The following is a 16,350-nucleotide window of genomic DNA, read 5'->3' on the forward strand; positions in this document are numbered from 1 at the left end:
TTATGTTTGCAGTGGTGGCTGGATTAGATATTAACTGTGGCCTAAATCACTTTGTGCTGACGGATTTGGAAAGTGATAATCCAAGGTGTGCCTTTAAAAGCCAGACCTGGGTTCATTAGTAGCAAGGTCCCTCTCCATCACTCTCCTCAGCAGCCAGAAGAAACACCACCGAAGGGCTGATCGCAACCGCAAGCTACAACCATGAACGGAACGGAGGGACCATATTTTTATGTCCCTATGCTTAATACCACCGGCATTGTCCGGAGTCCATATGATTACCCTCAGTACTACCTTGTCAACCCAGCAGCTTATGCTGCCCTGGGTGCCTACATGTTCCTGCTCATCCTTCTTGGCTTCCCCATCAACTTCCTCACTCTGTATGTCACCCTTGAACACAAGAAGCTGCGCACCCCTCTAAACTACATCCTGCTGAACCTTGCGGTGGCTAACCTCTTCATGGTGTTTGGAGGATTCACCACAACGATGTACACCTCTATGCACGGCTACTTCGTCCTTGGACGCCTTGGCTGCAATCTGGAAGGATTCTTTGCTACCCTTGGCGGTGAAATTGCCCTCTGGTCACTGGTTGTTCTGGCTATTGAAAGGTGGGTGGTTGTCTGCAAGCCCATCAGCAACTTCCGTTTCGGGGAGAATCATGCCATCATGGGTCTGGCCTTAACCTGGACGATGGCCTTGGCTTGTGCTGCCCCTCCCCTTGTTGGCTGGTCTCGTTACATCCCTGAGGGAATGCAGTGCTCATGTGGAATTGACTACTACACACGTGCTGAAGGTTTCAACAATGAGTCCTTCGTTGTCTACATGTTCACCTGTCACTTCCTGACTCCACTGACCATCGTGTTCTTCTGCTACGGCCGTCTGCTCTGTGCTGTCAAGGAGGCTGCTGCTGCCCAGCAGGAGTCTGAGACCACCCAGAGGGCTGAGAGGGAAGTCACCCGCATGGTCGTACTCATGGTCATCGCCTTCCTGGTATGTTGGATTCCCTATGCCAGTGTAGCCTGGTGGATCTTCACACATCAAGGCTCAGAGTTCGGACCAGTCTTCATGACCATCCCGGCCTTCTTTGCCAAGAGCTCATCCATCTACAATCCAATGATCTACATCTGCATGAACAAGCAGTTCCGCCACTGCATGATCACCACCATGTGCTGCGGGAAGAATCCCTTTGAGGAAGAGGAGGGAGCATCTACTGCCTCCAAGACCGAGGCCTCCTCTGTCTCCTCCAGCTCTGTATCTCCTGCATAAAAAGGGCCGTCAACACAGGCTCCATGATCCATTATCCAAGAAGAAGACTTCTGCTCCCCCCGGGAAACGACTGAAGGCTAATGTCTACAGAAATAACTTCCTTTTTGTATTTTTACAAATGAGTTGGTTCAACCTAAAGACAGTTGCAGGAAAGGTCAGGCCATTACAGAGTGTTTCCTGTATGTACAGAATATCCAACTTAACTATCTATGAGATTTTTTTTTTCCTGAGAGGAAAAGGAAGAAATATTAATCTTTTACAGTTGGATCCTATATGATACTGGCTTATTTTTGAATGTAGAGGCATGTAATCAAGGCAACGTAAAATAAAACGCACTTTGCAAATGAATCATCCTGTTTATGTGTTACTTACAATTTGGTGGCAAAGTTCATATGACTGTAGTATATTTAATCAAATGAATAAATGTGAATGACCTATTCAGAATGCATTTATGTCTTGAGTCAATTTATACTTAGCCATTATTTAAGTGATTACTACTCTTTTGCTTCAGTACTTGATGGTAAAGACACTTAAAACGATACAGAAACTTAGAAGAGTGTTTAAATTTCTTTTGTAGAGGCACCTGCGTTGCCACTTTAATCTCATTTGAATCACAGGTCACCTTGGATTTGGAACTTGGCATACCTAAGGGATTATGACATTATTAATCAGGGATGAATATACACATGACATAACAGTAACTAACTCTATCTGATGACTAATATTAATCACATTAATTAAAGGTTAGCAAAGACAAAGACTTATTGGATAACACAAATTGGTATTACAGAGAGACACCTTGATGCAAAGGTTATGGAATGGAAACAATTACTCCTCACTTGTGTTTCTTACTTCCACCATATCACATACATACACTGTATTCATTGTTTGTATATTACTTATAATTGCTAAGTAGGGGGACTGAAAGCAAAGTATTACCAGTTATCATTGTTAAGAAAGTACTGCACATTAATTATTAGGTAAATAGATACTAAAATGTTCAGCTGTGTAGTACTACACTGCAGTGTGTTGCAAATTATTTCTTAAAAATTCATACAGGCCTACACCTAACAAGTGCTAAGTCTCAACTAGAAGACTTATTGGGAGAGCTTGACAACATTTCTCAATAGATTTTAAATAATATTGCCTTACAGCTGTCAGAATAATAATAAAAACAAGATTTAGAGCAATGGTTTTCTGTTAGATACACTCATTCGGTAATACTCTATAATGACTAATGCAGTCATAACACAATCAAGGATTGATACTTTATTGAGTATAGACCCACTTAAGAGCTATGCAGGTTTACTATAGCTTTATGTTCTTGAAGGCTATGCTTTTTTATGACGACGTGAATTCCTCCTCCTCAGTTCTTGGTTTTGCGGCATGCCACACTAGAAAAAAACAAACACCTCAAGATCTCTCCCATAATGACCTTCATTGGTAGCTATAGCAACCATCATACCGGTAGATCTTTTGTGGAATGCCGATAAACTCAGCAAGCAGTCTGAAGTCAAGCTCAAGGAAAAACAAAATCAATCACTCACTGGTTTAATTAAACACCAAAAAGAAAAGTGTTTCTTGCTTTGGTTACATAATCATGCACTCATAATTATAATAAGGGTATTTGTAGAATATTGGATCAAGTGCAAAGTTATGAATTTTTGTTAACACAGACATGATACCATTTTGTTTTTTGTAAATTAATACCAATTATAATCTTAAGGTTCCCCCAGGGGTACTTCTGCTGTTGCCAGGAGGTACGGGGAGTAATAGTTGAATGGCTCAACTAATTTGAAAATAATTGATATAAAGATTTGGAAAAACAATACAGTCATACATTGAGTTAGCTATAACAAGGTGGTATGTAGTGTAGGCTGTTGTAATTAAGAATGTGTAAAAACAAGTAAGCTATGGAATGCCATTTTCATCAATAATGACTAAATAAATAAATAAATAAATCTGCTTATGAAATAAATAAACATGCCTTTGAAATATATGCTGACATAAATAAATGGGTCATTATAAAATAAATGTCCCCTGAAATTACTAAAATAATTAAAAACATTGACTCATTAATATATTTACATTTAAGTTTATTTATATATTTCTTGCCCAATTTATTTACTTCAGGATTTATTTCATAGGCATAATTCTTTATTTAATATGCATATTTATTTATTGATGTATTCATTAATTAATTGAATATTGACTAAAATTCCAAAGTTGGCAAGCGAGCAGAAGATATTAAATAGTTTGCTAAAGTAATGGATAAATGGTTGGGAGGTCCATCTTTTGCCACACCACGTGGCTGTTGTATGAATGCAGACTTGACCAAACTAAATAAAACATTATCTGTTTCCAATAACTTCGGGTAGAAAACCCCTTCTTCACCCACTAGTTTATATACAATTAGCATTAGTCCGAGATGTCGCTGTTGGGTAGATATCAAGGATGCTAACAAAACAACACGGTACATAAAATAAGCACAGTGGAAACGTTAGATAGGTTGGACCACTGTGTCTTACCAGACATTTCTAAACGTTACAGTTGTGGCTGAAAATGACCACAAGCCAAGTTTGCTGATTTCTCAGATCTCTGAATGCAAATCAACCACCACTTGTCTACTTGGAAGTGAATGCTGTTGTAAGCGTGACACACTTTAATATGTCTCATAATTAAATAACATAGAGTTTGAAATGTATGCAAATGAACACATTTGGAAAATTATTGTTGGTGTTGATGAGGAGGTACTTGAGTTCATCAAGGTTGCGAATCACTGCAGGAGAATATAAATAAACGCCCTTGACAGTTTTCAAGTGTTCATATTCATTAATTTGTTAGTTTTTACTAGAGAATTATATTCTATCATTTTAGACGCATTATATCAGTGGCATGATTACCAAACTGGCTGCAACTTTCAGTAAAAAAAAACAACATTAATTGTTCTTTGTTGTAGTGTATGGGGTGTTATAGTCTTGCTTATACTACCTCATTCCTTCTTTGTACTGCACCATTATGTGCGGTACAAATAGGATGAAATACCAAGAAGAAAAGGAATGTATTATAGTTGACAGCCCATACTATTGACTAACTTTTACAGTGTTTTTTTCATGTTACGATTGTGTATTTGATAATTGTGTAATTATAAGTCTGTTTTCCTCCAGTTACTTTAATAAGCCTCTAAAGCTGCATATGGAAACATGGTCTTACCATGACTGACACACCACAGTGATTTGATCAAAACGAGTGTACAAAAGCCTCTCCAGAGACATTACTGCAAGAACGGCTGTGCAGAAATATGAAATCCTTTTGAATTTGTATGGAAAACTTTATTTGATAATAAAAATAGCATTCACAGACTTCTTTTGATAGCTACATATACATCGTAATCCATCTCAAGGAAAGAAGCTGGATAAGTCCACATCTACTTGTACTTAGACTAATGTTATGTATAGCTTCATGGGTCAAATAAAGCTATGAACAATGTAGTATTTATATATGCATAGTTTTATAAAAAAGATTGGCCCATATACATGTACTGCTTTTATCAACACAGAGACAGCATTATGTCCGGAGCACATTGCAAGAACTAATGCTTGAAGAACACAGACTGCATACAAGTGCTTTATAATACAAAGGCAGGCTAACCATCGAGAGAGATTCAAACCATCAAACAGTTTCTGATTGACCAAATACAGTCTTTCATTTTTAAAATGTCTTTACATACCTGATCCAGAGTAAATCAACATATTTCCCATAAATCATCAGGTCCATTTCAGAGATATAAACACAATATCACATTCCTCACTGCTGAGGTTTTTCATAAATTTCTCTTTTGTACAAGAAAAAGGCAACATTTTATTCCTTGACAGGTTCCTAATAGTTACATTGGAAAAAATCTTTACAGGTGATGGCCAACTGGTTAACTTCTTAAATGTGTTTCTTTTTTTTTTTCTTCTTTTTTGTTAATACAGTACCATGGCGACAACAGTGATCAAACAATGCATTTGTTGTGGTTTATCCAATATACTTTTAGTTCTCTAATGAAACATAAAACAGAGAATACACACAAAAACACATTATAAAGCAGCAGTCAGACTCCAGTGGCGTGACAGCATGGCTCAGCATGGCAGATTGGTCGTCTCCTGTACCGGGACTCTCCATTTATTACCAGCACAACAAACCACATCAGCTCTTAGTGTCAGGACCGAGGAGGTGGTCGGTGCGCAAATGTGGGAATCATCAACATGAGGACAGGGCTGGCAATTACTGTGGGATTACAGTGCATGTTCCTTATCGATTATTTTCGCTCAGACCTATCAGATAAAGTTGTTAAACTACACTTAGATTTACACATGCAGCTTGCACAGGGATAATTTACACATTTGTTTGTTTTAAATTTTTTTTGGCATATTTGATAAATCATATTTTATGGCAGCTTCAAGCTGGTATACTGGCATAAAGCAGACTCTGCTGAATTGAAATTTTAATGAGCAACAAATTTAGATAACTTTTTCCCGCAACAGAGAATCTACCAGAACAGTAGTTCAAAGTGAGTCATGTTCCTTCCCTGCTACATCAGTACACACTGAGGAACAAAGGGCCGGAGTATTCAAGTTATTTTTATAATCCTACTCCAAGAAAGTAGGTAATAACACCGTGGCCAATTTCACATCAGTTGTTATATTTTTTCTCCCATAATAACGGGAGTGTGTGGGTGTATTTAGGCAAATGAGGGTGGACTGCCACACAATTCAAGGATGCAACACAAGTAAGAGTACAGCATGCTTCTCCCAGGTACAGTGTGCACTTTCACCTTGGTCCGTAAAAATTTCATGAAGCTTGCTCAAGATATGTGCCAAATTAAAAATAAATAGTGAGCAAATGCAAAAAAGTCATATATTATTAATATAATTATCACTCTTCTTTTACCATCAGATCATAAATTTAGATATTTGTCTGAAGTCCAACGTGACTTTCACAGAGAGAACCATCAGTGTCTTGTGCTATAGTTTGTTCAGTAAAGCAATTCAGGAATGGAAAAGACATCTAAAAACAAGTTGAAAACAAGCTTAGTAATTAGAAGTTACCACAACTGGAAGAATGTTTCATACCTCTGAGGGAACAAATATTTAGATTCAGCAATGCCTACAAAAAAGCAATATCACTGATTTTATATGCAGGCACATACAATACCTTAACTATAGTACAACAACTTCTGTTATGTTCAAAATAACTATAACAATGACAAAACAACCAGTATGAACTGATAGAAGGATTGTACTCCTGCTGTTTTATGAATCTCTGGATGGGATCAAAAGTAGTTAAGTCAATCAAATCAATCAATAAACCAGTCGACCAAATAAAGCACAAGAGTTAGTATCCTCAGAAGTCCAATTCCAGTGTATGGTACATAGTTTGCACAGATAGAGGAGAGAGTGGCGAGGGGGATCTCTGCTCTGCTCTAGATGCTGAGGTCTTTGGGGCTCTCTTTGTACAGCCGTCTTTTGGGCTCAGGGAGCTGGTTTGGGATGTGGCCTACTGCGTTATTGTTATGGCCTGTGTTGTTGTAGGCAGCATTGTTGTGTGCAGCGTTGTTCTTCATCATGCTGTAGTAGTCCTTCAGTCTGGGTGCTGCTGCATAGTTCAGCTCGTCCCGGCTGTAGGTGCTGTCGGGGGAAGAGTCCCGCTCCATTCGGTATCGTCTCTCCGGTGTCCCGTTCATCTGAAATCTCTCCTCCATCCTCTCTGAGGAAGAGTCTCTCAGGAGGTTGCCGTTCTTTGTGGCTCTATCATATGTACGGCCCCTGGAAAGAGACATGGAATCCCCGTTGTTGTTGGCGCGCTCGGGGGTTGTGGCCTCCCTGACTCGCCCAGGCGTCTGTGAGTCCTTGAGGAGCCTCCGCTCGTAGAGCTTGCGTTCAGGGGTGACTGAGAGGAACCCTCCATCATCATGCTCCCTCTCAGGTGTACGGTCCCGATGCGCTCGCTCTGCCCTGCGGTCCATCGACTTGGCCCGCCGACGATCAGGAGATGAGGCGCGCTTTCGGGTTGGTGAGCGGTCAAGTGAGCCGCGGCGCTGCTGACGAGACCTCCCGTCCAAAGTAGAACTGCTGCTTGAGAGCTCTCGCCCCCTCAGTTTTTCGGCAGCTGCAGCCTTCTTCCCCGAGCTGTCTTTCCTCAGAGTCTTTAGGAGTTTAGAGATGCCGCTCTCCGACTCGGACTTCTTGACTTTGCGGCCTCGGCTCTTCTTGTTGCCATTGCTACTGTTACTGTCGTCTGGAGACTGCTGATTAGGGGTACTTTGACTGTAATTGTTATTCCAGGTGTGATGATGGTGGGGGTTAAATTGCCGGCCTTGGTAGTCCATCTGATCTGACCCAGCCCTGTCCCTGTTCCTGTCCCTGTCTCGGCCACGCGCAGCCTCCTCCTGGCGTGATGGTTTGTGAAGGTCTGGTGGATAACTGGACTCCAATGAAGTGTGATATCTGCTGTTAGGTGGCAGCGTTCTCACTTCCGGAGTGTTTTGTGCCCCGGGTGTGGGAGGGTGCCCGTCACTGCTGCCGTCTGCAGGAGAGGAGAAAGGAGAAGAAGCTTGTTGACTAGAATCTCATTGTAGGATTGAGGTTGAGGAATACTTTTACATCAATAACTTGACATTTACTGTGACTTTCCATGTTGGTTCATGTGAGGTCTTGCATTGACATGACATAAAGTCAATGCAGAGATTTATCATGCATACATGTGCTCTCTCATATGCTATATTTATAGCGATGAATCACTTCAATATGTTTCTTTATAGGGCTGCGGGTTGAGACACAAGGTAATGTCAGCAACAACAGCAGGTGCAAAACATCGGCAAGTGTGGGGCAGGGTTATCAATGACACAGCAGGCACCTAGGAAATCATTCAAAACAAAATGGTGAAGAGGTCAATGTGCATCTTTGGGTAGAACAAACGAAAAACAAGAGTGTGTTTGGCTGCAGGTCTGCCAAATTAGAGACAGGTTGCTATGGCAGCAGCATGTGATGGAGCAGTGGCATTAAATTAGTCCAAGTAAAAATATCTGGTGTGGGGCTAGTGGTGGGGGAGGGTTTGTACATGTACAGATTCACAGAAGTTAATTAAGCAAAGTTTATTTCAGGCAATGACAAGACATAAAGCATGCACACTATGTAAAGACTTCCGCGCGCAAACACACACAAAGTGGGACTCAGGTAGGGATGAGCTGGAAGGAAGGGTGGATAAAACTGAAAGGAAAAATATGACAGGGAGAGTGGATTGGGACAGACTTTTGGCTACAAACCGTGGTCTGATTTTGGCCCATTAGGTAGAAACAGGGCTCTCCCATCTTGTCATTCCTCATTGTACCAACAGCGAGATGAGGAGCCATCATCGCTGGAGAGAGGAGGAAGAGCCCAGCGACAAGAGACAATCAGAGAGAAAGAAGGAGGAATAGAGAGGAAGACAAATAAAACGGACAAGAGGCTGTTTTACAGAGTATCTTAATAGAGAGAAGAAGGGGTGTGTTGCGAGAGACAAGAAAATATTACACTTTATAGAGAATCAAAAATCCATCTGTGAGGGGTAGGAATAAATGTCAGAATTAAACCTTACATAAACCAGAAAATAATGCTGAGAGATACAACAATATGACTCAAAGCGTGATAATCCATCAGCAGAGCATACAGCTCTGGAGAAGGAACATTACATCAGCTGTAAAACAGCTGTACTACAGGTCCTATAGAGTGTAAATCACTGAACAAGCACCATGTGTCAACCATTCCTTCATTAATCAGTAATATCTGACAGCTCTATCTTGGACCAAAACTATGATAGGTTGCTTTAAATTAATGGATCAGAAGTGCCTTTACTGTTAAATGTTTACAGTAATAACATTCATGAAAATATCCCAGAGGAGCACTAAGTAGATAAGAAGCTTTATTCTAGTGTGCAGTGTGTACAGCTGGAACAATAACAAGATTTCAATGCTGGCATTAGAAGTGTTATTTACAGGAAGAGGAGAAAAATCACTGCAACATGTTTACCTACCATATTCAGGTACAGATCCATCTCCCCGTTTGAGGACGAGTCGCGCCCTGCGACCACCGTTCTTGATCAGCTCAATGGCACGTGAATGCTTCATGTTCTTTGTGCTCTCACCGTTAATCTCCAGGATCTCATCTCCCACCTAAAACAGAGAGAGCATGTTATGGTTACCACTCACTAATGATTGTGTGCAAAGAGGAAATATTACCTGCCAAGATGCAAAGGAGAGAGAAACAGGAGAAAAATATCTCTCTGTAGCCACAAATTTGACTTCTGATGGATTCTTACCCTCATCTTGCCATTTCTGACAGCAGCTCCATCCTCCGCTAGTCTCAATACATACAGGTCCATGTTGTACTCCCGTCCTCCTCTCAGGCTGAAGCCAAAACCTTTACTGTCCCGCTCTAGGTCCACAGAGTAGAACTCAGCATCCTATGAGACAGAGAAGGACAGATGAAGAGATTCATCAGAGAGGAGCAGTGACAACCCATGGTGCAAACGGGAGTCAAAGGTGAGTCCTAACTTCAGGACTAATCAAGCCATGTCCCACAAAAAACTCACAAAATGTCAATGGCAGTACAATACCCTGGAATGCATGAATAATTAATGCCACATGAGCCTGTGAGCAGGGTACAGATCACTGAGCAAGGGCACCACAAGGGCTGGACTAAGCCCAAACTTACCACACTAATCAAAAGTTCCCTCCCAATAGAGCTATGGTCTCTCCCCAAATCATTTTCACTGGCACTCACAGGTTCAAAGCCTTATTCATAATCAAACTACTCATTTGAATGCCACAATGTACAGATACCTTTTGAACTGTAACTACAAGCTAAATAAAGGAGGTCAACTCAAGTAGTGCTGTCACGTACTGAAATTTCTGACTTTGATACAATACTTTGGAAAATATCGATATTCAATGCCATGTTCGATACCATAAGAAAAACTGACCCCAAATCGAGGGCATAAAAGTGTGTTTGTCAACTTGCTGTTGGAGAGAAAAGAGCAAAATAAAAAATGCAGCTAGTACTGGTGTATTGATACTGCAAAAAAATGATTATTGAATATGTTTCAAATATACAAAATCGATATGTATCGATATTTTTGACAACATTAAGCTCAAGTGAGGAGTATAGAAACTCTGCTAATGTTATGTATTCAAGTCATCTGAGGCATATGAGGAACAAGACAAAGTAAAAATAGGTGTGAATATGGTCACCTGTGTGTGAGATATCTATATGTAAAAGAGAAAAAGGGATACAATTAAGAATGACATGCCAACATAGAAGTGAATTTAAAAAAGGACTTTATGCCTAAAATTGTGTTTTAAATGTCAATAACAGGCACTGCATATGCAAAGTCAGTCTTGAAATTTAATACCAGTTTGACACACGAACCATTACAGCTTACTACCTCCTCATTATGTTAAAACTGCCATTTAAGAATGCTCTCACACGCCTTGAAATGCTGCAAGGAAAAATTGCCTATTTTTTCAGGATGGCAGGACTAGAATCTATTATAATGCTTTCACAATTAGTGTACAGCTTCCAAAAACTCTTTGTGCCACAGTGTAGCTATCCCCCATATATATTTATGTACGTTTATGTCTTACAACTTCTTTGGGATTGGGGTTTTATGAACCTCACGATGATGTACACTGGACATTTATGGAGCTTTTCCAAGCTGCAACCTGGCAAGCCCCCTTCTCTCCATCAAACAAGCCTGTGTTGCGATACTCAACTAATTTCGGTACAGAAAACCTGAGTGAAAGGCATTTTTAAAAGCCTCTGTGTGTGTAGCTCTCAGTTACTTTGTAGCTTCTAAAATAATCTCTGGGTTTTGAAGTTTAATTTCTCTCCAGTCTTGTACTTTGAGACATCTGCTGTATTTTACTGTTTCATTGTGTTTGCTTTTAGCCATTTCAGGATTTGCGTTAAGTTACTGCTGGTGAAAACCCAACGTTTCCTGATTTTGCAGCTTCATAATAAAAGCATTTAAACATCTAAACAACGGAGGACTTTTATTGTGAAGACTTTTTTGTTTATAACAGAATTAGCAGAGCTTTGTTGGTTGCTATTCTTTGATAGTACTTAGGGGAGGAAGAGTATGTACAGCCGATCCTTTAACGACTACTCAAGATGAGCATGTCATCAGTTACAGACACACCTTCAAGTGGATAGTCCTGATATAAAAATCACTGGGCTGATGTGCCAAGTCAAACCAAGCCAAGCTGGGTCAGCACATGTGTATGGAAAAGCCCCATTAAGCTTTCGTCGAATGGTTGAATTCGCTTCAGAAACCTTCTCCCACACACCTCTCTGATGTTGCAATTTGGGGGATTTGTGTCCAACAATATCTGTAACATTAGGAAACGAACAATCTGACATTTACGCCCACTTCATGTCGTGATTGGCCGAAATTCAGCTTTGCTTTCTATTTCTGTCACTATTCATGTGCAACATTATAAATGCCTTCCAGCAGAGAAAATTAGAAAATGTGTGCCATTTTTTGGCAACCCTGATGAAAACGGCTTTGTATAGACCTATGATCTGTAGCTTTCCTTTGTTTATTGCTATTGTGTGTGTTATGATGTGTGACTAATAGATGATGTAAAACCTAGTGGGTCATCAGCTGTGAAGTAAAAACATCTATTCTTACCTGTGAGGTCTGAGTTTGTGTAGGTGGAGGCGGAGGGGCTCCTTTCGACTTTGAGTTATTCCTTCAAAAACACAGAAATCCATATGAATACACACTGCTGTATTCAAGGCATTCATGAAAGGCAGTTGCATTCATACATATTTATAAAATGGATACATCGTCACCTACCGGGGCTCTGTGTGAGGTGTATGTGTGGTGGTGATGGTAGCTATCTTCTCCGCATTAGTCAGCAGAGAAGCATTGGAAGATTCTGGAAGGAAACACAGGAATCATATATTAGATAAAAGAAACGCTTAAACAAAAATAAAGTGACTACTTTTGTTAAATGCATTGGCCCACAGCCGCGTTTTCAAAAGACTCTCCGGAGAACAAAATGCTACTGTCCAGAAGAATCCACTAAACCGCCCACAGGCTACTCTATTCAACCTGATGCTAACTGCCTGTGATGTTGTCATTTGCCATTTGCTCATGGACAACACTGGCCCCAACTGCACGGAAGAGAAAAAGCAGTAAAGAAAAAACAACAACTCATCTGCTTTTTCAGGAGAAAAAAACAAAACAAAGACAACTGTCTTTTCTTGTCTGTCTTTATTTCCATTTTATCACCAGCAACACTAACACTACTTTACACTGTCACTGGCAGGAGTTCAGCTCTGTCCGTGTTTAGCAATAACATCAGCCTGACTCATTTGTCTCAGGATTCTTTCTCACTCTGCACTCATTACTCGAAGAAATATGACCTCCTCATCAGCAACTTTCTAAACAGTTTTCTGTACCCACACATCTTTCACGGTAATAAATGCCATCATTCCCATATTGTAAGGCCATGTCATGATTTCTACTAGGAAACCTTTCCATTGTGCAAGCACACACACTAGCCGGTGAGTAAAGAGTGTGAGAGTTTGTTCCCAACTTAATTACTGGATAATGGATGGAGGGTAATACAGCAGAGCTCTGCTCAGGGTTTCCATTGGTTGACCAGTGGCTCAGCCAGTAATAAGCACCCTTTACAGCTCTTGACATATTTTAGCCAAAATATGGAGCTTTGGGTCGCAAACTGCTTGTACTGCATTATTATGCAGTTCTATTTCCTTTCCTAAACTAAGCTGAAGAGATTAACACCAGCAGGAAGCACTTGATTAAATGCGAGCAGTGTTTTTAATCCTTTCAAACTGACAAAATTTTGCAAATGGTAAGAGGAAAATAAAAAGAGAAAGAAGACTGTTGTAGTTTCTGGGGGCAACTTCACCTTACTCCTACATAATGACTCAGTCTCTGAGATACCAGGGTTCACACCCTGATGAAAAGTGCTCTTGCCTGTATAGAGAAGCGGTGCCCTTTCCTTCCCACCACATCCATGAATAAGTCACATCATGCTGCATTATGAAACGACCATGTGAGGGGCTGTGAGCCAAAAGCCTTACCATCACCCGGTATGATCCTGAGCGAGACGGTGTTCCCGGCTTCCTTGATCAGGTTGACGATATCCGAATGTGACTTGTTGGTGATGGAGCAGCAGTTAACAGCCAATATTCGGTCCCCTACTTTCAGCTTCCCGCAGCGGTCCGCCGGGCTGCCCTCGATGATGCGTCCTATTTTGTGGGGCATGGCCACACAAGCATTTCCAGCTTTTGTGTTAACATACATGTTTGTTGTATTGTGGGTGTTAGAAATAGTGTGTGGTGATTATTTGATTGTGTTTTATAAAAAGGGAAAGCCAGGAAGGAAAGGGAGAGAAAGAGATGAAAAGAAAGGTTAGTTATCAAAATCACCACATCCCAATCCACCAAAATTGAATGTACACCCCAAGTTAACATGTAGCAATTAGTACATGTGCCAAATATTACAGTAGATAACGTTAAAAACAAAATTCATGGGCTTGGTAGGAGAATACAGAATCCGGCCTCTTCCCCTATTTCATTTTGACCTTCTAATCAATAGGCTGTAAAGCATATGCCACTGGTCAGAGCCTAAAGTGGTTAACGTTTGACAGCCTATCACTACACTGGTCACAGTATCATGACTACACCTCCCTGCCAAGGATCAATGAGCACACAATCGTTGCAGCACTGTAAGACGTTCAGGCAATTGAGCTGTGGGATCTTGACCAGTTCAGAAAATGATAAGGATTCCTACAGAAGAGACGGCCATAGTTGATGTATGACACAAGTCATGTGGTCAATGCACTGCAAGGAATACGAGCTGCACCTGAGTGACAGTGTTCAACATTGCACATCTTGTTTACACAGAATCTTTGAACGGACCCGGGGGATCTCCTCCAGTTCTCCTCACCCTCCCTCCGTCTCACTCCCTTTTTCTCTGCTCCTCCCTTCGCTCCCCCTTCCATCCAGTATTTTTGCATCATCCATATTTATTACATCACCTTCTTTGCAGCTACCCTCCCGCTGTCGTGACTAAAAGATGCACTTGTCACTATCTGAATAATGAGATGTGGGACATGACAGGGTGTGGCAAGTGTGCAGGATTTAAAACCCATTCTACTGAGCACAACACCAACCCCAGGTCACAGTAGAAGGGGATGAGAGGAGGGATGGACGCTGCTGGACTGGAGATAAACATTATTTAAGTATCCATGATGTATTGGAGATTGAATCAGCTGAAACCGCTTTGTTCTTCCCAGGAGTGACAAACATCCGGCACTCCTGGAAGAATGCTCAGGGTATGTTTTTTTTAGTAACAAACATTCCTCTGTCACATTTCACCTCATGTCCCACATGGTTGGAATCCATTAGGAGAGTGAGCACAGGATGCTACAGCATGATCCCAGATCAGCGCATGAAAGCACAAAGTCCATTCATCTCGACGTCCCAAGAGGAATAGTGACGGGATAGAGCAGGCGCGAGCACAGTGTGGCAGCAGCAAAAACAGGAACCTCAAAAGACTAGAAGACGTTTAGACAAGGTTGTTGTCGACTAGCACTGTCACCGGTGTCACTATAAATAACACGTTAATTCTTGCATCGCATTTTGCAGAGCAACACCATTAGCCCCTGGGATCAATGAAATTTTCCCTGGGCAGTCAGTGTGGCTAACGTCTCATCCATTCTTGTGTTTTTCCTGTGACACACCACAGTACATCATCATAATGGCTTGGCATACAAGAGACCTTGGCATGACATTGGTGTTGGAAATTCATCACTCAGAGGTTAATACCAAGTTTGTTCGCGGAGGACATCTACAATTCCTCATCAATGCCTGGGCAACCTTAATAAATGCAATTAGGCTGTTTTGCAGTGATACGTAAATGGTATAGACAGCTTTGGAGTGTGCTGAATGGACTTCAATTACATGCTGAATGAATTGGTGAGGGCAGCTGTGAGGCATGAATCTATGATGATGGTGTTGATGATAAAGTCTCAGCAAGCCTGATCCTGAGGGAGTGCGTGCCACACATGAAGGGATTTCTTTATCGGGAAGCTCATGATAGAAGGTGTGTGACCTCTGTCTGGGACATCAGGAGCACTCCTGTCAAACGCAACACGCCTGCTATTCACAAAGCAAAGGAAACTCCATGAGGAGAAAGTATTGTAATCCTTCCAGGAGATGGCATCAGACATTTCTGACTCCGTGGTTCATTTACAGTACACTCTCTGTGTACTCTCAATTCAGGTATTTGTGGTTTTCAGGTCTTGAAAATGCTTAAAAAGAATGACATTTAGTTTGATCTAAAAAGGCTTAGAAGGTATTAAAAAGTCTTATATTTAATTTATGAACGCAAATGCATAATTGAGTTTTAAAAGTTTTGGTGTCTGATGGCAGAGTGTCAGGAGACACCTATAAACTTAAAGTGGGGTTGTTTCCACAGTAGATTGTGATGCAGGATGCTGTTCAATCTTTTTTTGTGGGGTTTCAGTCAGCACAATCAGACCTACATTAAGTAAAAGAATAATTATTACATCATTAAGAAATATTGTTAGATACTGTTGGGAAGTATTAAAAAAAACTATTATGATAATAATTCCTGGCCATATCATCTGTACTGGTTTTCCACCATATTTTCATACTTTGGACAGTACAGTTGTGAAACAGATATCAAGTTCAATCTGTTTGGCACTTAAAAGGTCTTAAAAGCTCTGCGCACCATACAGAAATGCTATAAAAGTTTAATAGTTTTATCGCATGCCATGTATTAACCTTTTGAAGAATACTGCTTTGAAATCAGAGTATTGCTGTGTTTTGGAAGTTGTTTATGCTGCTGCTCACAGTTGGAGAGTAAATTCATCAGAGAAAAATAATGATCTTCAGAAAAACATTTCTCACTTTAGAAGAAGATTACAATTGCCCAAACGATCCAACTGTTGAGTCCGATTAAAATCTAAATTGACCCAGTTTAAAGTCAAACGGACTGGTAAACAAA

At 40.8% G+C, this 16,350-nt stretch overlaps 2 protein-coding genes across 8 annotated transcripts in view; one reads left to right on the forward strand and one right to left on the reverse strand.

Moving 5' to 3' along the window:
- Positions 1-201: 201 nt before the first annotated feature.
- On the forward strand, positions 202-1,263 carry LOC140999127 (rhodopsin). The gene has a single exon (XM_073469391.1). The coding sequence runs from the start codon at positions 202-204 to the stop codon at positions 1,261-1,263; it is 1,062 nt and encodes a 353-aa protein (XP_073325492.1).
- A 3,310-nt stretch (positions 1,264-4,573) lies between these two features.
- The window catches only part of LOC140999944 (membrane-associated guanylate kinase, WW and PDZ domain-containing protein 1-like), a 107,075-nt gene continuing 95,298 nt past the window's right edge, over positions 4,574-16,350 (reverse strand). For 6 of the 7 annotated variants that reach the window (XM_073470532.1, XM_073470528.1, XM_073470526.1 and 3 more), the window contains 6 exons: positions 13,398-13,601; positions 12,142-12,223; positions 11,974-12,034; positions 9,604-9,747; positions 9,319-9,457; positions 4,574-7,833 (listed from right to left, as the gene is read on the reverse strand). In XM_073470532.1, coding sequence (XP_073326633.1) covers positions 6,731-7,833; positions 9,319-9,457; positions 9,604-9,747; positions 11,974-12,034; positions 12,142-12,223; positions 13,398-13,601 — 1,733 coding nt within the window. In that variant the 3' untranslated portion in view covers positions 4,574-6,730. The remainder of the gene's footprint in view (positions 7,834-9,318; positions 9,458-9,603; positions 9,748-11,973; positions 12,035-12,141; positions 12,224-13,397; positions 13,602-16,350) is intronic. The other variant, XM_073470527.1, reaches the window with a different exon arrangement.

The sequence above is a fragment of the Pagrus major genome, chromosome 7 (assembly GCF_040436345.1).
Source record: "Pagrus major chromosome 7, Pma_NU_1.0".
NCBI classification, from domain to species: Eukaryota; Metazoa; Chordata; class Actinopteri; order Spariformes; family Sparidae; genus Pagrus; species Pagrus major.

Coding starts and splice junctions, on each gene's coding strand:
- LOC140999127 (XM_073469391.1), top strand. CDS start 202: ATGAACGGAACGGAGGGACCATATTTTTATGTCCCTATGCTTAATACC.